Below are 22,122 nucleotides of genomic sequence, written 5' to 3'. Positions count from 1 at the left end.
TGATAGTGCCTTGTCTGATTCGGAAAACTGGGATGAATCTATATGTGGTGAGTTATTTGTTTTTAATCCTCTTATTTAATTTCAATTTGCTCTCCCTGAGCAGACAATTTAATATACCGTGAGACCATGTACAAAATGAGCTGTAAACTAAAGCCCAGAGTATATCTTAATAACAGATTTTTATACTCTTCTCACATCTTTGGCTTAAATGACATCAACAGTCAATATACATCATCTTCTCGGTCAAATTAAGAGATATCATTCTGTTATCTGTGCGCTACCTACTTATAATTTTGTTAAAAAATGAGTTAACATCATTAACCGAAAAAAGCAAAACAGTAGCATAACAGTAAGAACTAAATGGACCTAAAAATGGACACCATCAGCTAGATGGGAAACCAATGAGGATCAAAGTACACCAAAAAGGGTGTACTATTGAATAGACTATCATTTATTTCTATCTTTTTAATCCAGATTCTTCACTTCCATTCCCCTGGCTGAATTCTATATCAACCAAATCTCAAGAAGCCATTCTCAAAACAGAATCAACTCAACATTTACACAAAGCTGTTCACAATGAACTTGATGTGAACCATGAAATCCCAGCAACAATGACAGAGGGCTTTACAAATGAGCCTAACATTGTTGGAAATAAATATGTTGGAAGTGGTGATTGTCTTAAAGGGAACACACCTTCACCAGGTTCCTCTGTTCAGAGTCTTGGTCCTGAAGTGGAGAATAACAAGAGCCAGGTGTGTTTGTTATGTAGAGTTTTGTTAAAGTTTGGAAGTTAGATTCTTGACATTGACATTTGCTGTCATCAAGTAGTTTTCATAAACTAATTGTCTTAATAAAATAGGCTCTTTAAATATAGTATGTCTGTTGAATAGGGTATTTAAAGTTAACAATTCAAGTTAAAAATAGGAGAAACATTAAACATTAACAGCAAAGAGTTTGAAACTTACCCATACAACAAGGTAAGTCATCCTCATTATTATTTATCCACTTTACCACGTTATTATTAACTTTAAGTTGTATATAGGGTTAAAGAAAAAGATTCTCGTTAAGTTCAGAAGGAATTGCTTTGAGGAAGCAGCTCTGAGTAAGCTAAACTGAAGGGTGAGGACAAAACTTGGACCCCTGGTCCATGGACCCCCACTTTGGACTCGGTCTATGGACCACTTTCATGGACCCGGTCCATGGACAAAGTCCATCGACAATTAAAAGGAAAAAAAACAGATAAATAAGTCACTCATTGTGAGGTACCCACCTGAATCCAAGTCTCCATCTTCACTCGAACCTATCTCAATTACTTCTGGACGTCTGAGTGTAAATGAACAGAATACAAGGTGCCCCATAAACTTTTGTCACAGATTCGTTGCACATGATTTACCAAGTCGACTATAGCTGGAGTTGCATCAGGATTGCAACTTGAATTTTGAAGACCATGTCAGTGCGACATTACACGTTGTTAAACGAAAAAACACCATTCTTTCACTCATAAAAGAAATTTGAGAGCTGGTTTGTATTTCCCAAGGAAATTGCTTTAGGAAGACCTTTCGTTCCACGTAAATTAAAAGCATGTTCAGGATTATAATATAAGAACTTTGCATGGAATAAAAATTAGCAATTACCAACCTTTCTGGAGAACCATCTAAAACGCGATACGTCAGTTCATCTACAGCAGGAAAAAAGGCAAAAATAATGTTAATAAGTTGTGTGAGGATACCAAGAGAACTGCCAAAGAAGCACCAAACACTTACCATCGTTTGACGCAGCCATCTGGAAAAAGCAGCGTGCACGTGCCAGCAGAGTGTACGTCATGTAAGCAACAACTGTTGTCGTTCACTGTGTGCACCAGTGTAGCCACGTTGCAGATCGATAGAGCGTTGCTGCTGTTGTTAGTTTTTAATCATATTTTAGCACTTTTTGGTTTCTAGTCATTTTAGTTTTTAATCTTATTTATTTGTGTGGTTTTTTCTTTTAATTGTCGATGGACCGTATGCATGGACCGGGTTCCAAGTTGCCTTGGGTCTGTTTACTAATAGATCACAGAAGACTTTCAAAAAGGGTGTGAATCGAGTTTTTTCACCCGACCACATCGACTCTTCAGGTGATATGACCGAAAAATAAAAACTAAAAAAAATAAAATGAATAATAAAAGCGAGGAATATAATAATGAGGTAAGTCTTCTTACCTTTTTTTCGGTCGAATTACACGCACCGACTCAAAGAAAAGTGTTTTTTTGTAAAGGAAGAACCTTCCTTTCTATCCCCTAATATTCGAATCCCGTAGTAAGGCCGTTCGCAATACGCGCCACTACAAAGTGATTGAGTCAAAATGGTTGGTAAAACGGAGCGCTTCTCGTATCAGTGCAGTGGAATTTGAAAACGTTTGCCGCTCGAACGGGTAGGTATTTTTGTTCTATTTTTATTTCTATAATTTTCCCCTTTTTTAACAAATAATATGTTAGGTATTCCCATTTATGACTTTCAAACCCCAAAATCACTCACAGTACGCTTGGGCCGCCTGTGATCATACGCGCTCACAATATACCTTTTGTACTTTGTTCAACGTTACTGTTCTTTTAATCGACATGCGGTCAACACTTTACCCCTAGTGTCCGAGGTAACAGATTGTACGACTTATTTCTTGCACGTGGATCCACCCTTCAGCTAATAAAGACACTGCATAATTTGTATTTTCCTTTCGTTTTGATACAAGATTCTTTGTGTTCGTTTACCTCCATTTGAATTTGTGTGTCTAATGTGGTAACGCCCAAAATCGAAATGTCGTCGCGAATTGTACGCAAATAGTATCTATGTTTTACAGAATTAAATAATTAACAGACTTTTAGTCTCATTCCTTCTTACCGCTGTCAGTAACTTCTAAAAACATCTATGGGTATTTGTATGGATTGCTATCTGTCACAGGTCTCATATTATGAATCAGATAAGCCTCCAGATTTATTTCTGTTATTTGTTCTAAGAAATCGCATGAGGATCACTCTACAAAGTAAATCAGATTGTATCGCATTTGAAGTCAAATCGTGTGAGATCGTGATTCAAATTAATAGAAGACAGGACAGTCTTCTCTGATTGTGCTCAATTACTGTGTTTTAACTGAACAGAAGCCATGCCTGAGTTTCCTCGATCGTGTTGTTTCGTAAGGAGTCGCTCTTTCCTCTCAGAAGCATAAATGCTGACTAGTTGGTGAACTATTTTAAAATGCAACTTCTAGAGATCTCTGGTTACAGACCTTATAGACTAGAGTTAGCTGAATCCGGGGCAGGTTTCCCAAATAAAAGTCACATTGATTGTAACCCTTAGAAGAAAATGGTTGCACTTCAAAATGTCCGTTTCATTCTGTTGTTGTTATTTTGAGAAGCATTGCTTTATAGTTAAATAGTGCTTCTTTTAATTCACTCCCTCTCCCTTCAGGATCTGCCATTACAAAGCTCCGTTAAACTTAAGCTTGTTAAGTGAGACTGTCCATTGAAATCATGAGTGATTTTTTATTATTTTCCTAGTGGGACATTGAAACCAAGCCGTGTGAACTGAGCATTGCCTGGGTAAGGAAACGAACACTTTTATTTAGAATGACATTTACTGTTGAAAACTTGCTCTAAGTTTAGTTTTCATTTTTGAGCCACAATTCTTATCACGCTTGGGAATCAAACTATCGTTAACTCCTTAGTTTATTTAGTCGCTTGAAAAGTTAGATGCCCGCTATTTCCGAATTGAGTGTTATTTAGTTTAGATAGTTTGCATTTAAATTGGTAAGCCTCCATCGGAGTGGAACTAAAAAATCATCTCAAGGGCGACTTTTTTTTAAGACCGCGTGAGAGGTGGCACACAGACCGAGAAATGACTATCCTGATATTTTGCTCAGAGATACGTTATAGTGACCTTAGAAACATGATAAAGTGTTTTTGTTAGACTTACTTCTTTAATCAAGAAAGTTCACGAAAACTGAAACGAGCGTCGGTAGCCGTAAAATGCTGGAAATCATTTCCACGAGTAGAGGCAAATAAGCTTTGCTTATGAAAGGCGCAGAAGAAAGCAACCTCACATAAATTTGATAAATCTGTATCGGAAGGATTCAGGTATGGTTTAAGTCCAAAACGGGACCTTCTGACTTAATTTGCAGCTCACGGAACGCTTTTGAAAGTCACTCATATTTCAAAATCCAAATATCTCATTTTGAGGCAAATTTCAATTAACGTTTTCCCCACTCAGGGTAACTCAGAATCGGTTCAGGTTAAGCTGATGATAAGTGGAAATGGTGTTGTTCTTGAGGGTCTAAGCTACTAGAACACCTAGAGAGGAACATTATGTAGACATAAGTTAATGGAGTGCGTTAGAAGCACAACTTGTATTTGTTATGAAGAAATTAGTCATAGTTTGAAAGGCATATATTTTATGGCTTCTCACATTTTTTTTCTGTTGAGCAGAACGTTACAAGATGTTGCGAGCTCTTTTTATTTCTTCCTTAACCTTTTTTTTCGTAACGTTACAGTCCCACCCCAGTCATAAGATAACGTGCTTGTGAACCACTAGAAAACCTGGATAGAAGTGAGGCAAACGTGTTTGCCCCTACTTTGTGTCTTAGGCGCTTTGGTCGTGCCCTTCTCGAAATGAACTTGTCCGATAGAGTTCTTTCTCAATAGTGTCAGGAATCTATTGACTCCATTTCATCAAGGCTTCGCTTTAGGCGAACAATCAATTTCCTCCATTTCCGCGTCATATTCTAATAGAATAGAGGCGTCAAATGCTTGGGAGTCACATCTTCACTCTCTGAGTTTTAGTCTCTAGATGGCATGACTTTCTCAGTGTACTTTAACTTTAGTTTCTTTTGACGTCATTTAATAAGCGAAGTTGAGCTTTATATATTTCTTTCTCATTAAGTTATTTCTTTCCCAGGGCGATTCACCTTTTAGAATTGAATTTTGTCGGTCCATTTCCTCCTTAGTACGTGTTAAGCTCAACTGTATTTTTATGTAGAGTTTAGTCAAAGTTGCAAATCAGATCTTTTGTGGCAGTTCATAGTTCTGTGGCCTGTCTTATCAACTCAGTGCTGTACTTCTGAATATGTTATTGTCGTGGCGTGCAAAGATTTTTCTTGTTTGTTTGTTTTGTTATTTTTCATTGAAGGTGCCCTTTTTGCCTCGTAGCATAAATTCAACGAAAAAAATACTCCTGGTGATCTGTAGCTACGAAGACCTGCTTCAAAAGGGATATGTTAAAGCTTTATCAAGAGGGTCATTGTGTTTCATTTATGGGGCTGATTAAGATTATTTTCCAAGTATTATTATGTCTTGCGTTTATGAGACGCGTGCATTAGATTTAACATACTTGAATCGTTGTTCATTAAATTTACGGCTAGAAAATAAATGGGGATGTATTTAAATTCTTTGAAAAATGAAGGATTGTTAACCAAAATCTTCTATTTAACAGTACCTTTTGGAAATGAACCCTAATATTTTGATGTGATGGTCACCGTTGCAAAAACCAATCCGGAAATTAAACGAGTGAGCGAAGTGAACGAGTGAGATTTCTGATACAAATTGAGGGGGGCGTGAATACTGTACGGACAGACTTTCCATTGAGTTTTGTGTTGATTCCAGGAGCAGCTTTTATCATGTAACTTTAGTTTTCTTCAGGTGATTTAATAAGAGAAGTTGAGCTTTATATACTTCTTTCTGATTATGTCATTTCTTTCCCAGGACTTGGATCGTTCAATTTCTGGAGTACAGGTACGTATTAAGCTCAATGGTGTGATGGTTGTATTTTTTATGTAAAATTCAGTCAAAGTTCTAAATCAGATCTTTCAATGGTAGTTCATAGTTCTGTGGCATGTCTTATAAACTCAGTGCTGTACTTCTGAATATGTTATTGTCATGGCGTGTAAAGATTTTTGTTACTGGTTTGCTCTAAATGATAAATCGAAGTCTCAGTCTGTCATGAGGGTTATGGCGTTTTTATTTATTTATTTTTGTTTGTTTTTTCGTTATTTTTCATTGAAGGTGCCTTTTTGCCTCGTGGCATAAATTCTGCGTACAAAATACTCCTGGTGATCTGTAGCTACGAAGACCGATTTCAAAAGCGATATGTTAAAGCTTTATCAAGAGTTTCATTGTGTTTTATTTACGGGGCTAATTAAGATTATTTTGCAAGTATTATGTCTTGCGTATATGAGACGCGTGCATTAGCTTTAACATACTTGAATCGTTGTTTATTAAATTTACGGCTAGAGAATAAAGGAAGATGTGTTTAAAATCTTTAAAAAATGAAGGATTGTTAACGAGACTCTTCTATTTAACAATGCCTTTTAGAAATGAACACTAATATTTTGATGTGATGGTCACCGTTGCAAAAACCAATTCGCAAATTGAACGAGTGAGCGAAGTGAATGAGTGAGATTTCTGATGCAAATTGAGGGGGGCGTGAATACTGTACGGAAAGACATTGCATTGAGTTTTGTGTTGATTCCACGAGCAGCTTTTATCATATAACTTTAGTTTTCTTCAGGTGATTTAATAAGAGAAGTTGAGCTTTATATACTTTTTTCTGATTGAGTCATTTGTTTCCCAGGGCTTCCATCGTTTCAGTTCTCTAGTAGAGGTACGTATTAGGCTCAATGGTATTATGGTTGTATTTTCAGATATGTTGAAGGCATATATGATCCACTTGCAAGCCTTGAATAAATAAAATAAATAAATAGACTTCAATTTTCTTTTACAAGTTCTTGTAGTTTTACAAGTTCTTGTAGCCATTACAACAAAAAAAACAACAAAATACATATATATTAATCACCAGCCAGAAGGTCTGTACTGGGACAAACTGCACCCAAGGTTTTGTATACCACCTTCAGCCTGGTCTTCTTTATCTTGAAATATGTTTTCCTCTTCTGGATAATAGAATTTGCTTCCCCTTTGGTAGCTTTCATCGTCTGAACTCATAACCGTGAGTCACTTGTTACAATTTCTAAATCTTTTAGCCTCGCTTGTGAAAACATTGAAAAGTGCAAATTGCAAAACTTGAAGCAGTCTGTAGTAGGGCCTGGTAAGGAAAATCTCGATCGCTGGAGCATGTAGATTTAGCCAATCAGATTTGAGGATTTAGGATTTGAAACCAATGAGATACTTGTGAAAAAAGTTAACTTTCATACTAACAAGTTTCTTGAACTAACTTATTTTTTAGGTCTAAGCGTTCATTATTCATTGTGAGGTTTGGTGACCTCATGGTTGGTGGGCTCAACTCTTGATTGAGTGGTCCTGGTTTGAGCCCTGGCCAGGGACATTGTGTTGTGTTCTTGGGAAAGACACTTTACTCTCACAGTGCCTCTCTTCACTTAGGTGTTTAAATGGGTACTGGCAAATTTAATGCAGGGGTAACCCTGTAACGTACTAGCACAGGCGGCCCAAGCTCTCTTTGAGAACCACACGAGGAACACAATTTGCATATCGATTTATAAGGATTTGTATGGGATTTTTTACAAGATATCCTTAGAGATAGTTAAAAGTGAAAATATTAAATAAAAATGGCTTACCTTATTCAATACGTCTGTTGCTTGCTGCTGGTGTCTTCTTAAAGAAGAGAAAACCAGGATTAAAAAAAACCGCTGAAATCAAGTGAAATCGGTAAAATAACGACACCAGGAGCAAGCAACACACGTATGGAATAAGGTAAGCCATTTTTATTTAATATTTTCACTATTACCTATCTCTATGGATATCTTGTAGAAAATCCCATACAAATCCTTATAAATCGATATGCAAATTGTGTTCCTTGTATGGTTCTCAAAGAGAGCTTGGGCCGCCTGTGGTACTAGCAACCCCTCCAGGATGGAGTAGAAATACTCCTTATTGCTTCACGTTACGGGAACCAGAGTTAAGTGCCGGCCTGATGGGCTACTTGGCCCATAAACGGACTTCACCTTTTTCATTAAAGAAGATTAGGATAGAAGGAGATGTACTGTAGTAGCTATGATACGAATTTCCAATTTTTTTTTTTCTAGGAAGAGCAAATGCAAGTCTCTGATCAGTTCTCCACAGACTCAAAACAGTCAGGAGCACATATTACACTTCCACCACTGTGTTCCAACGCAAGTAATATACCAAAAATGATTCCAGTGACATTGCCACTAGCACTGCAACCAAACCTTCCAACAGGTTGATAATGTGTAATTTTACGGGTACACGCAGTATTTCAATGTCTGCCAACTCTCACTCATTATCCCTCTTGCTTATTCACTCCATGAAAATATCCGTCATCTGATCATCTCATAGATGTAGTTGATGATGACCATTAAACTGAAGAGTGTGTCGGGTATAAACAGGGAAACACTGCTGAAAACAGTAGAAAATATAGATACCGTAAAAGCCCCTTGATAAGCTGCACCCACATATAAACCGCACCCCAAATTTAGCAGCTCAAATTTTGGAAAAAAGTTTTTTTGATAGAAATCCAAAGAAATCCGAAGTCGAGTCTTGAGAAGTCTTCTTCATCCACTGTTTATCCAACGCAAATTTATCATTACCATTGCAAATGAAAATACTTCAAAGTGTTACCCACAATAGCCCATTTTACACTTCTGCGCTTGGTTGCTAAGCCTTCGATTTGGAGTGAGGCTGAAAGTGACCCTGTTGTGATAGAGACCAGTATCTATTTAGCATGATAACAAATTAATTTACATTCGAAAAGCAGCAGCATCTGTATCATAACAAGATAATTTGAATATATCAACAAAGTTGAAATGGTAAATTGGCCACCGTTACGATTATAAAAGCTGAAGTTTCGAGCGTTAGCCCTTCGTTGGAGCGAATAGGTCCGACGAAGGGCTAGCGCTCGAAAGGTCAGCTTTTATAATCGTAACGGTGGTCAATTTACCATTTCAACTTTGTTGATATATTCAAATTATTTCGTTACCCCCCCCCCCCCCGACGCAGCCCCAAACAGTTTCTTCAGAAACTATCAGCCTTTTTTCATTTGTATCATAACAAGGTCACCCTTAGCCTCACTCTTATTCAAAGGCTTGGCAATCAAGCATGCAACTGTAAAATGGACTATTTTAGCACTTTAATATAATGACTGTCGTTACTACCAACTTTGACATATGATTGGTCTTTTTCTGGTATTTGTTGACAGGAATTTCTTCATTCAACATTTTTTCCAGAGATCTTTGCATTACAACAAGAACAGTTGAAGCTTAGTTACCAGGCTTTAGATCAGATGCGAAAAATGGACATTGACGACGCCTTTTTTCAAATGTTCCCACAGATAAGCCACACTGCCAATTTCTAGCGACGAGGTTTGGAAAAATGGTGTGGCTTATCCGCGGGCTTTTACGGTTATCTATTTGAGTTTTCAGCATTAAGCTTTTAAGAAGATCATTTAGACCATGAACTAAAGATTGAAAAAATTAACAAAAGACCTGCGCTCAAGAAAATTCAGCTCATGGAGGAAAAAAATTAAATGTCTTAATAGATAATTGATTCTTTTTGTGTGTGTTTAGGTGACTTAGCGGAGCAGAACAATTGTTCCAATCTTTTATCTCGATTGGAGAGTCTAAAAATTTCTGGGGAAGTTAAAGAGTTCCAGAAGTCATATGAACAGGCTTACACAGAGACATTCCCAGTGAAAGGGAGTCTGAGTGGTCAACCGCTAAGGCAGCCTAGGAATTTAGAAACTCAAGTTTGTGCAAAAGAAGCCAGTGTATCTGCTGTGGCTAAAGACAACCAGCAACATACACCTGTGACTGTAGGAGCTTCTGATGATCAGGTAATCATTTACAAAAAGGATAAGTTTACATTCAATTTATTCAGCTCACGCTCGTAGTATATGCATGGTGTTAAATCCCTGCAAAAATTTTATTTGTTATCATTCAAGTTTTATTTTCAATATTCAAGTTTTAACCTCGATGTTTAATTGTAATTTTCAATGTTCAAGTTTTCTTCTCAAATACACATTCAATTCTTTACTTCAGCCTTCTAGATGGTTGACTGACAACATACAACTTTTGAATACAAGGGTCAAGTTTTGATTTGAACTTGATCTGCTAACAATAAAGTGCAATAAATCTGGTAAAATTGAATGTGTCAGTCAGATACTACTGCACATCAAGTTTACATAAATGAACATTTATTGCACTCGAAATTTACCTCTCTCGCGTGGTGTTCGTCAAAATTCATTTTGAGGTAATTGTGAAAGTTCAAAATGACTGTCTATTAATTTGGATATATGAACAAAGTTGAAATGGTAAATTGGCCACCGTAACGATTACAAAAGCTGACGTTTCAAGCGTTAGCCCTTCGTCGGAGCGAATAGAGGAATTGTGGGTTGTATGTGCTTTTAAATGCAGAAAATGGAGCTACGTTATTGGTGGGAACATGGCAACGAGAAAAACACGAATAAATTAGTGGAATGAAAAGCGTCTATTAACTTGTTTCTGAATTTGTTTTCATTATGTCGGCCAACTGTCGGTGACCTGTCGGCCGACAGATATTTTGGGAAGCTCTTCTTCAATTTTACCTCCTTTTCAGCTCTATTTGTGTAGGCAGAGACTGTTATGACGCTGTCAATTTACAAATTTTCAATAGGGATGTGATTGTGATCCAAAATCAAGACCCCCGCTAGATTTTGGATTTCCACAGAGCAAACCTCATGGTAACTTCTTGCTCTGAGAACTGTGAAGTGCAGTTGGCTCAAGTGTATGTTTAGATTTTATTATTTTATTCAGGAATGGTTCAGCTTTGCATGTCTCTTTCTCCTTTTGTCGTTTTCAGTTGGTTGGTGACATCTCAATAATTGAAGCAGCTGAGAAAGGTTACTCTAACAGAGTTCGGCAGCTGATAGAGGAAGGAGCTGATGTCAACCAAAGAGGGAGAGTGGTATGTTTTGAGCTTAACTGTATTTTTATCTAGATTTGTGTCACAGTTTTGAATTTACATTTCGGAAGACAGATGACAGTTTGTTATTGTTCAGTGGAATTCTTGTGCTTTTAGATCACAGTGACTCATGGGGTCTGTTATATTTCTTTTGAACCAATCTTTCAACGAGAACTTGGGAGTCCTTCCATTTGGTGCCTGTTTCAAACAAAGAGAAGGAAGTTGTTTGACTTACTGGGTCTTTTTTTTTTTAATAACTCCATCAATTCTCAGCGCAGAGTGCTCTGTCGCTCGCACCAATCAGATCGCCCCAATTTTTTTTTTGTATCGCAAACCAATCAATCCCATACCAATCAGAATACCGCATTATTCCTGTATCGCAAACCAGTCAGACTGCCGCATTAGGGTTTGTATCCCGTACCAATCAGATTGCCGCACTAGGGTATGTATTCCGCACCTATAAGATCACAGCATTGGGGTAGGCTTGCACCAATAAGAATGCCGTCCCCCTTGCTAATCATGTCTGGAAATTATGGTACCACGATACGTTGCGATGAAATCAACCCGACATTGACACACACCAAGAATGACAGCAACAAGAACTGTGAGCCCATCTACCCAGTGAAATGGCTCATTACTGTTACTGCAGTAAATGGTTTGAACCCGGGGGTAACATGTGAAGGTGTAGTCTGATCGTCCGGGTGAGTGTAGTCCTGAGAAGGACTGTTGTCGGTGGTAGTGACTGACGTTTCGACAACCTGTGCGGAAGTCATCATCAGAGTCAAGAGAATGATTGTTGTCAGTAGAATGTTCTTATTCCAGTTCGTGTGAAATGATCGGTTGGTTTTGCCGTGATGTTATTGGCTGTAAGACTCAAGTGACGTAAGTCGGTCGTGATTGGTCTGTTTCGATCTGTCGGTAAAGTTAGGTCGTTCTTTTTCGGTCGTTTGTGATGTTTATGTCGTGAATGAGTCGTTTGTATGGAGCGGGTAGTTGTTGACATCTGTTTAGGGGAGTCTGTTATAAGTTGGTAAACCAGCTTTCCAGAGTCAGTCGTTGAAAATAGTCAGTGCTGTAGGTTAGGCATTGCGCAGAGTCCCAGTCAATGTTGTGGTTGGTAAGTCGATGGTGTTCAGCAATGTGATTGCTGACATCACCTTTCCTCGTCGCCCGTCTGTGTTCAGTCAGTCTTGTTGTGAGGTTTCTGCTCACCGATGTAGGAGGCATAAACATCACAAACGACCGAAAAAGAACGACCTAACTTTACCGACAGATCGAAACAGACCAATCACGACCGACTTACGTCACTTGAGTCTTACAGCCAATAACATCTCGGCAAAACCAACCGATCATTTCACACGAACTGGAATAAGAACATTCTACTGACAACAATCATTCACTTGACTCTGCTGATGACTTCCGCACAGGTTGTCGAAACGTCAGTCACTACCACCGACAACAGTCCTTCTCAGGACTACACTCACCCGGACGATCAGACTACACCTTCACATTACTGTTACTGTTACTGTTACTGTTACTGAGAACTTTTTTTGCCATGATCTGTCGGGATTAGACAGATCATTAGGGAATTTCTCTGCCATTTACAAGTTAAAACGTATTTTGTGTTCTGCTCCTGCACTTACAACGCGCACACCGTCAGCCAAAGGCCTAACACGAATTTGTCACTAGAGCTTTTTGTTTTGGTGGAGCCTGTTTTGCTGACTCGGTAACACTTGCGCAAAGTATTTGCATAATCAATATTTCATAGATAGTCTTGTTTTTGCCTACTGGTTGCTCTTTTTGGAAAGGTTGAAAAGACCACCAAGTTATAATTACCTCTGCGTCGACTGCCATGTTAAATATTCGTTTCTTTGCTTCTAAAAGTTCTCCATGAATTGAATATTGTGTTTAAACGGTATTTTTACGCTACAATCACGTGTTTACTTTTTACTCGCCACTGTGGACCAGACTTTCTCAAATGAAATGCCATTTTCCAGTGGACAATGAACGTAAATTTTATGACATAATCTTACCTCACTGAAATAATTTCACAAGGAATTTAATGTTACTGTTAATCAACTTCCACGCAATTCTCACGCGGTCAGACGTTTTCTACCAATAAAATTCGTTTTTAGCTACCTTGGACTTTACCCTTTCACCTGCCATTTCCTTTTAAAACATCCTGTATTTTATCACGTATTTCACACGCAGTCCAGAAGTCCAGATAGGCAACAACCAAATAAGGAGCCTACGTTGTTGTGCTTTGTACAATGATACTTATCTCTGCGTTTAATCTATTTTCACTTGTTGGAAGAACGGAGACCGCAAAACATCTTTGTTCAAAGTCTGTAGAGATGGAATTGCTTTCCACTGCAAAATTATATGGAGGAATGTTTTTGAGGCAATTAGTTGTGACTGAATAATTAAGACTTTGTCTCTAACAAAGGATTGACGGCAAGCATTGTCATAGGCTACGAGCAGGTCATTGTTTGGTCTCGTCACGCAACTTGGGAGAAAGAACGCTGCATGACGAGACCAAATTAGGGCTGTGGAAGAAAGTGCAGGAAGGGTGGTATAAATACAGTATATTTTCCCCAACTGGTATTTAGACACCAATGGCAACAGACAATAAAAATACTTGTGTCTGAGTTTATTTCAGATAAATTGGAAGGGTTTTTTGTTGCTCTCCAGTGAACGATATTTTCAGTAGAATATTTTGAAAGTAAATGCTCTTTGTTACGAGAAAATTTAGTGATTTTTCCGTGTGGATGTTTAAGCATATTTATTCGTTGTTTTTGGTATTCTAGCCGTTCTCAATTCATGCGAGTTTCCTTGATTGCGGTGTTTTAAAAAGATAAAAGCCACAAGTAAATTTTGAATAGTGAAGTTAAATTGTACAGCTGCATCTCGGTACTTTTCTTGTTCAACTATAGTGAAATTTTTGATAGATAAAAGTGCTAATGGTCTTTCTGGCAAAATAGGTTCTTATGGTAGTTGGCAGCTGAGGTTATACTCGAAACTTCAATTTCCTTTCATACGATCAAACTTAACACCAACCTTGCTTAGATAAGGGGAAACTTTTAATCGTAGTTTTCAATTTATTTTGTAAGCTGCTCTGTTGTAATTTCCCGGGGTATATTTTCTCTATCAAAGCTGCGAATTCTCACCTAAGTTTCCTATTTTTAATGGCCTTAAGTTTATTGAACATGGTCTTCCAATTTCGACACATGAAAATTTCAATGTGAATCATTTTTGCTTTAAATACAAGTTTTCCGTTCCTTTGTAATTCTTATATAGATATTTTCAATTTGGAGGACAACAGAACCTTATACCAGCTCAGTACTTAAGTACGCAATTCGTAAAGGCTTTTCGATTACCAACTTGCGTACGCTAGATGTCATGTCAGTTGTTGGCCTGACCTAGAATAAGTTTACTATGAACCAAAACGCTGCCTCATCCTTGACGTCCGTATAAGTTAGCTCGAAGTAGATCTCTGTGCACCAGTTTCCGTGACGAGTTTCCGTTCTCGCTGCCGAGTGGACTCTACCGAGTTCATTTCCCCCAGTTATTGTTGTGCCGTCCGCGAAGGTTGAGTTTCCCAGTTTGGGCGCGAAAAACTATGGTCACATCTTTTTCTTTTTCAAAAATACAGACAGTGTCCATACTTAGTGCCCCATTCCAGCCCCCACATCCAAAAGAAAAAAAAATCCTGCACGCGTAGCATGCCTATGTTTCTGTTTGTTTTCAGTTTAAACTGATTAGATGACAACAGTTAGTACTCTCAAATATGTTGTGTTCGAAGTTTTAAATACTTAGATCACTTTGATTTGGAATATTCTTGTAAATAACCCTAACACCTAAATGATTTGGATTTTATGGTCTAAGCTTTAAAGCTCTACATTATTATTATTTTTGTTATTGTTATTATTGTTTCCTCCTCTATCACGGTCTTTGCTGGTGTTCCTTTTTTTGCAAGAGCATCAGTCACTCAAGTCAAATCATGCTTTTCATACACTAAGCACCCTTCTGAGGATTCGCGGAGATCCCAGCATGCAGATCTTATTACTATCATCATCATTATTATTATAATTATTATTATTATTATTATTATTATTATCATTATCATTATTATTATTATTATCATTATCATTATTACTATTATTATTATTATCAATTCCATAACATTTGTTATTCCCTACGATCCTTAATAAGTACCCTGAGCTTATGATGATTCTATCACGATTGCGAATCGATCTATCGTTGTTTCTAAACCTAATTCCGTCACTTTGAGGAGTTACATGTCCGTTATTTTCTAGAACGTGTATTATTTAGCTTTTTTATCTCTCATTTTGAGCTCCAAAAGGTGTTTTACCATCGCAAGGAAACTAAAAAACCATCTTCAAACATGGTTTAACACAAGGAAACTTTGCATAGACAGAAACCATGTCAGTGGTGAGGGGGATCATTCTGTTGCTTCATTCTTAGTGTCCCTCCTAATCAGTATTATGAATTCCTATGATTTAGTACAAAGTAACATTCCTTCTGACCTTATGCTTGAAAACACCTGCAGACTGTTTCTTTCCTACATTTTAAAGGACACTCCACTCACTGCAGCTGCAAAGAATGGTCACATTGATATTGTAAGGTTGCTCATAGAGAACAAGGCTGATGTCAACAAAGAAGAATGGGTACGTTAGAAACATGAATTGTATTTGTGATGTCGAGTTTAGTCAGAATTTGAAAGGCTAATTTCGTATGGCTGTTCAAATTTTTCTTATTGTTGAGCAAAACGTCGCACGAAGATGCGTGCTCTTTCTCTTTCTTTCTTGTTGATTCGTTCGTAACGCCAAAGTGCTACCTCGGTCATAGAATAATATGCTCGCGAGCTGTAAGAGCTTGGACAGTTAGGAAGGCAAACCTGGCCAGAAAATGTTTTGAGACCAAAGCGTTTTTCAAGGAAGGACTAAATTTGTTTAGAATCGCAAAACTTGTAACAGCCCTATTTTTTTCTTATTTGGATTTGTGCACCAAATTCACCATAATTAATTCGTTGTTCAGAGTTTGAAAGTCAATTTTTGTATGGCTGTTTAAATTATTTTGTATGACAGATTCAACCGCATTTCCTTACGTTAATCATTAAAGAAGAGAATATGAGCTTCATATATTACTATGATTCTCCTTTGCTTTCTTTCCTACATTTTGAAGGACACTCCACTCACTGCAGCTGCAAAGAAAGGTCACACTGATATTTCTAGATTACTTATAGAGAATGGAGCTGATGTCAACAAACTAGGAGGGGTATGATAGAAGCGTATATTTGTAATGTAGAGTTAAGGTTACCGTGGATCTTCAGGGGTGTCTCGCGTGCAAGCGATGTAGTGCGTCCGGTTTAAACTGTAGATATCTAAACCCCTACATCAAATTAAAGCTTATAGGACTGGCTATCAGACTATACCAAAAATTTGGAAAAAAAAATTAATTGTCGAATTTTTCACGACTTCTACATGCGAGCGCCTCAATCATCTTTTAAGAGCTACAAGTCAAAGGGAATTTGTTCGATTGCTCTCAAATTTTGACAGTAGCTAGTTTTACTAATAAACAACAAAAACATGTCTCCGAATTTTTTATTTCTAAATACTTTTTTTTCAAGAGCGATTTTTGTACTATCACTCCACATTTTTTAACCCTATTTCAAAAATGTTCTGTAATTTTTCACTGAAATTGAATATAGCAAATCACAGACACGCTTTTTTAGCGCTTTGGCCCCGGAAACGGAGGAACACATTAAATAAGCGAAAAAAAAAAATTCGCTTTAACATGTAACGTTCAAAAGATGATTCGGGCGCTCTCATTTAGAAGTCGTGAAAAATTCGACAATTAATTTTTTTTTAAATTTTTGGTATAGTCTCATAGCCAGTCCTATATGCTTTAATTTGATCTAGCGGTTTAGATATCTACAGTTTAAACCGGACGCGCAACATCGCTTGCACGCAAGACACCCCTGAAGGTGCACGGTAACCTTATGTCGGAGTTTGAAAGTAAAATTTCGTTTGGCTGCTAAAATATTTCTTTCTGTCGAGCAAAACATTGTATTTCTTTCTCGTTGTTTCTTTCGTAACGTGATAGTGTCACCTTGGTCATAAGATGATATGCTCGCGAGCTGCCAGAAAACTTGGATAGATAACAGGGTAAACCAGGCCAGAAAATACTTGGAGACCAAAGCTTTTTTAAGGAACGGCTAAATTTGTTTAGGATCACAAACATTTGAATGCCCTGAATTTTTGTAGCTAAGTGCAACAGATTCATCAGGATTAAATTGTTGTTCATTAGACTTAACTGCCAGGAAATGGCGTGGTAATGTGTTAAGAATGTTTAAGGTGATTTCTCAGTGTCATTGCGCATCTGGTACCCCGCACTAAAAAAAAAAAAAAAAAGAAAAAAAAAAAAAGCCATAATCAGGCGAATAAGCTCGCGTGCATTCCCAGAGCATGGTATTCTTTTGCAATTAATGAACCAAATAAAGAGGTACGATGGTCTCTTGCTCTTAAACGAGTACGGTGACTTTTCTTTTTTATTTCATAACTTCGGTCCAACTCGAGTATTATTTAGTTTATATACTTTCTATAGTTTCTATATGATTTGTTTAACTGTTTTACAAGGCAGTACTCCTTCTGACCCTATGCTTACACAAGTGAAGAATGTTGTTGTATTAAAAGCAGATTCAACCATATCCTTACATTGGTCATTGAAGAACAGAATGGCCGCGTCATATATCACTGTGCTTTTTAATTGTGTATTCTATTTTCTAGGAATTGGAGGACACTCCACTCGCTCACGCTGCAAGAAATGGTTGCACTGATACTGTTAGGTTGCTCATAGAGAACGAAGCTGATCTCAACAAAGCAGGAAGGGTACTTTAGAAGCATAAATTGTATTTGTCATGTCGAGTTTAGTCAGAATTTGAAAGTCAAATTTCGTAAGGCTGTTCAAATTTTTCTTGTTAAGGAAAACGTTGCACAAAGATGGGAGCTCATTCTCTTTCTTTCTTGTTCAGGAAATTGCGTCGTAATGTGTTGAAAATGTTTAAGGTGACTTCTCAGTGTCATTGCGCATCTTGTACATCGCATTAAAAAAAACGTAATCAAGCAAATGAGCTTTCGTGCATTCCTAGAACATGGTATTGTTGTTCAATCAATGGACCAGGTGAAGAGGTACGATGGTCTATAGCTAATGAAGGAGCACGGTGAACTAGATTTTTTTATTGGGTAATTTCAGTGTACAATTATCCCCACCCCCCCCCCCTTAAAACTCCTTGATGGGAAAAAGGTATAGCTGAAAATGTCCACGCAGCCCGTTACCTTATGACGCAAATTATCACCTGGAAGGGAACGACTCGAGGAACGTTTTTGAGTCGATGTCGTAATTTTCCACAAATTTATATCAAACTTTTCCTTACGCCCGAGACCTTCTACCTATCAAGTTTTTTTTAAAATGTTAACTTAAAAACCTATGCTTGAAAAGTTATACCCAATATTTCCGAATCGAGTATTATTTAGTTTACATAGTTTTGATCTAAATTTGTGAGCTTCAAAAAGCTATCTCCATCAGACCAGAACTGAAAAGCTATTAAAGGTTTGAAACTGGTGGTTAAACAGGAGGAAACTATGCATAGACAGAAGCCATGTCAAGCTGGGGGGGGGGGGGGGGATCGTTAGAATGCTTTATTCTGAGTGCCTTTTTATAACTATTGCTATGAATTCCTATGATTTGGTGAACTGTTATCCAAGGAAAAACTCCTTCTCACCATATGCTTAAAAAGCACTTACGGAGTGTATTCGTCTCTAAAGCAGATTCAAGCATATATCCTTACGTTGTTCATTACGGAAGAGAATATGAGCTCTCTATTACTGTACTTTCTCCTATTTTTTTCTTTCCTAAATTTTGAAGGACATTCCGCTCACCGCAGCTGCAAAGAGTGGTCACACCGATGTTGTAAGGGTGCTTACGGAGAACGGAGCTGATGTCAACAAAGAAAAATGGGTACGTTAGAAACATAACTTCTATTTGTGATGTCGCGTTTAGTCAGAATTTGAAAGGCAAATTTCGTATGGCTGTTTAAATTGTTCCCTTGAGACGTTCTACACATTGTGTTCTTTTCAAGAGTTACTTTGAAAAGCCTTGATTGAAAAGTTAGATCTCCATTATTCCGGAATAGAGTATTATTTTGTAGCTTCACTCTCAGTGCCCCTTTTAACCAATATTATGAATTCCTATGATTTCATAAACTGTTATGCAAGGAGAAACTCCTTCTGACCTTATGCTTAAAAAAGTCCTGCAGATTGTGGTTGTTCCAAACGCAGATTTATCTTTACCGTGGCCATTAAAAGAGGAAAATATGACCTTTATACATTACCGTGCTTTTTCCAATTTTTTTCCTACTTATAGGGGGACACTCCGCTCACTGCAGCTGTTAAGAATCGTTACACTGATATTGTTAGGTTACTTTTAGAGAACAGTGCTGATGTCAACAAAGGAGTACAGGTACGTTGGAAGCAAAAATGGTATTTGTTATGTCGAGTATAGTCAAAATTTTGAAAGTCAAGTTTTGTATGGTTGGTCGAATTTTTCTCGCTGTTGAGAAAAACGTTCCAAAAGTTGCGAGCTCTTTCTATTTCTTTCTTGTTGTTTCTTTGGTAACGATGTAGTGCCAGCCTAGTCATAAAAAAATTTCCTCGCGAGCTGTTAGGAAACTTGGGTAGAAAGTAACGCAAACCTGGAAAAAAATTTATTTGGAGACAAATGCTCTTTTGAAAGGAAGGGCTAAATTTGTTTGATGGTGGTGACTAGTCGAGAATGTTCAAGTTGAATTATCAGTATTGCATCGTGTACTGCGCATAAAAAAATATGTAATCAGGGGAATAATCGTGCACATATCCCTTGATCATGGTATTGGTTTTCAATCGATAGATGAAGTAAAGAGGTACGATGGTCTATAGCTCTCGAACGAGCACGGTTACCTATATTTTCTTTGCCTACTTTTTAGTGTATAAATTATCCTCTTTAAATTAGAGTAATTGAAGAACAAACATCGATGGGGAAAAAAGGTACTGCGAAAAGTGTGCACCAAGCCCGTTACTCGATGATGGAAATCATGACCTTGAAAGGAACAACTTAAACGACGTTTTGATTAGATATCGTTTAAAACTGCGCAGTTTTTCCGTTAGTCAATATCAAACTGTCTCATGCGCTTGAGACTTTCTACCCAGTATGTTCTTTTCAAGTGTTACTTTGATAAGCCTTGCTTGAAAAGTTTTAGATGCCCATTATTCCTGGATAGAGTATTCTTTTCTTTGCTTCATTCTTAGTACCCCTTCGAACCATTAATAAGAATTGTTATGATTTGGTGAACTATTGTACAAGGTAAAACTCCTTCTGACCTTAGCTTGAAAAAGTCCTGCAGAATGGAGTTGTTCCAAACGCAGATTTATCCTTACCGTTGCCATTAAAAGAGGAGAATATGACCTTTATACATTATCGTACTTTTTCCAATTTTTTTCCTACTTAGAGCAGGACATTCTGCTCTCTGAAGCTGTAAAGAATGTTGACACTGATCTTGTTTGGTTAGTTTTAAAAAAAGGAGCTGATGTCAACAAAGGAGTATGGATACCTTAGAAGCAAAAACTGTATTTGTTATGTCGGGTTTAGGCAAAGTTTGAACGTCATTTTTTGTATGGTTGGTCGAATTTTCTTCGCTGTTGAGAAAAGCATTCGAAAACTTCCGAGCTCTTTCTATTCCTTTCTTGTTGTTTCTTTGGTAACGATGTAGTGCCAGCCCAGTCATAAAATAATTTCCTCGCGAGCTGCTAGGAAACTTGGGTAGAAAGTAACGGAAACCTGGAAAAAAAATTATTTGGAGACCAATGCTCTTTTTAAAGGAAGGGCTAAATTTGTTTGATGGTGGTGACTAGTCGAGAATGTTAAGTTGAATTATCAGTATTGTATCGTGTACCGCGCACAAAACAAGATGTAATCAGGGGAATAAGCGTGCACACATCCCTGGACTATGGTATTGGTTTTAATCGATAGATGAGGTAAAGAGGTACGATGGTCTATAGCTCTCGAACGAGCACGGTTACCTATATTTTCTCTGCCTAATTTATAGTGTATAAATTATACTCTTTAAATTAGAGTAATTGAAAAAAAATCATCGATAAAAAGAAAAGGAATGGGAAAGTATGTATCAAGCCCGTTACTCGATGATGGAAATCATGACCTTGAAAGGAACGACTCAAAGGCCGTTTAGATTAGATATGGTTTAAAACTGCGCAGTTTTTCCATTAGTCAATATCAAACTGTCTCATGCGCTTGAGACTTTCTTCCCATTAAGTTCTTTTCAAGTGTTACTTTGATAAGCCTTGCTTGAAAAGTTGATGCTTATTATTCTTCGATAGAGTATTCTTTTTTTGCTTGATTTTGAGTACGCCTTCGAACCAATAATAAGAATTCCTATGATTTGGTGAACTATTGTACAAGGTAAAACTCCTTCTGATCTCAGCTTAAAAAAGTCCTGCAGAATGTAGTTGTTCCAAACGCAGATTTATCCTTACCGTGGCCATTAAAAGAGGAGAATATGACCTTTATTTATTACCATGCTTTTTCCAAATTTTTACCTACTTGTAGGAGGACACTCCGCTCACTGCAGCTGCAAAGAATGGTCACACTGATATTGTTAGGTTACTTTTAGAGAACGGAGCTGATGTCAACAAAGGAGTACGGGTACGTTAGAAGCAAAAATTGTATTTGTTATGTCGGGTATAGGCAAAGTTTGAAAGCCAAGTTTTGTATGGTTGGTCGAAGTTTTTTTCCCTGTGGAGAAAAACGTTCCAAAAGTTGCGAGCTCTTTCTATTCCTTTCTTGTTTTTTCTTCGGTAACGATGTAGTGCCAGCGTAGTCATAAAATAATTTACTCGCGAGGTACTAGGAAACTTGGGTAGAAAGTAACGCAAACCTGGAAAAAAATTATTTGGAGACCAATGCTCTTTTTAAAGGAAGGGCTAAATTTGTTTGATGGTGGTGACTAGTCGAGAATGTTTGAGTTGAATTATCAGTATTGCATCGTTTACTGCGCATAAAAAATATGTAATCAGGGGAATAAGTGTGCACACATCCCTTGATCATGGTATTGGTTTTCAATCGATAGATCAGGTAAAGAGGTACGATCGTCTATAGCTCTC

At 37.5% G+C, this 22,122-nt stretch overlaps 1 protein-coding gene and 1 long non-coding RNA gene across 2 annotated transcripts; one reads left to right on the top strand and one right to left on the bottom strand.

Annotated features, from left to right (window-relative positions):
* Positions 1-45: 45 nt before the first annotated feature.
* Positions 46-1,803, bottom strand: LOC148724914 (uncharacterized). Its single transcript, XR_015991043.1, has 4 exons — positions 1,764-1,803; positions 1,639-1,678; positions 1,271-1,323; positions 46-726 (listed from the first exon to the last, which is right to left on the bottom strand). It is a non-coding gene; the product is annotated as an uncharacterized LOC148724914 (long non-coding RNA).
* On the top strand, positions 612-21,688 carry LOC148724913 (uncharacterized). The gene is made up of 13 exons (XM_088731220.1): positions 612-752; positions 3,530-3,571; positions 5,726-5,755; positions 6,594-6,623; positions 8,020-8,173; positions 9,517-9,782; positions 10,787-10,891; positions 15,484-15,576; positions 16,094-16,186; positions 17,698-17,799; positions 18,836-18,928; positions 19,334-19,429; positions 21,569-21,688. Exons 1-13 carry the CDS (start codon positions 612-614, stop codon positions 21,671-21,673), a joined length of 1,350 nt encoding a protein of 449 aa, XP_088587346.1. The 3' UTR covers positions 21,674-21,688.
* Positions 21,689-22,122: the final 434 nt, after the last annotated feature.

This window comes from Stylophora pistillata, chromosome 8 (genome assembly GCF_964205215.1).
Source record: "Stylophora pistillata chromosome 8, jaStyPist1.2, whole genome shotgun sequence".
NCBI classification, from domain to species: domain Eukaryota; kingdom Metazoa; phylum Cnidaria; class Anthozoa; order Scleractinia; family Pocilloporidae; genus Stylophora; species Stylophora pistillata.
Note: the sequence above shows the minus strand (reverse complement) of the source record. Positions and strands in the feature narration are given on the sequence as shown.

Bases quoted from the DNA above. Each gene is read 5' to 3' on its own strand.
- LOC148724913 (XM_088731220.1), top strand. From the start codon at position 612: ATGACAGAGGGCTTTACAAATGAGCCTAACATTGTTGGAAATAAATAT. The intron at 18,929-19,333 runs GTACGTTAGAAA...TCCTACTTATAG, and splicing joins ATGTCAACAAAGAAAAATGG to GGGGACACTCCGCTCACTGC. The intron at 19,430-21,568 runs GTACGTTGGAAG...ACCTACTTGTAG, and splicing joins ATGTCAACAAAGGAGTACAG to GAGGACACTCCGCTCACTGC.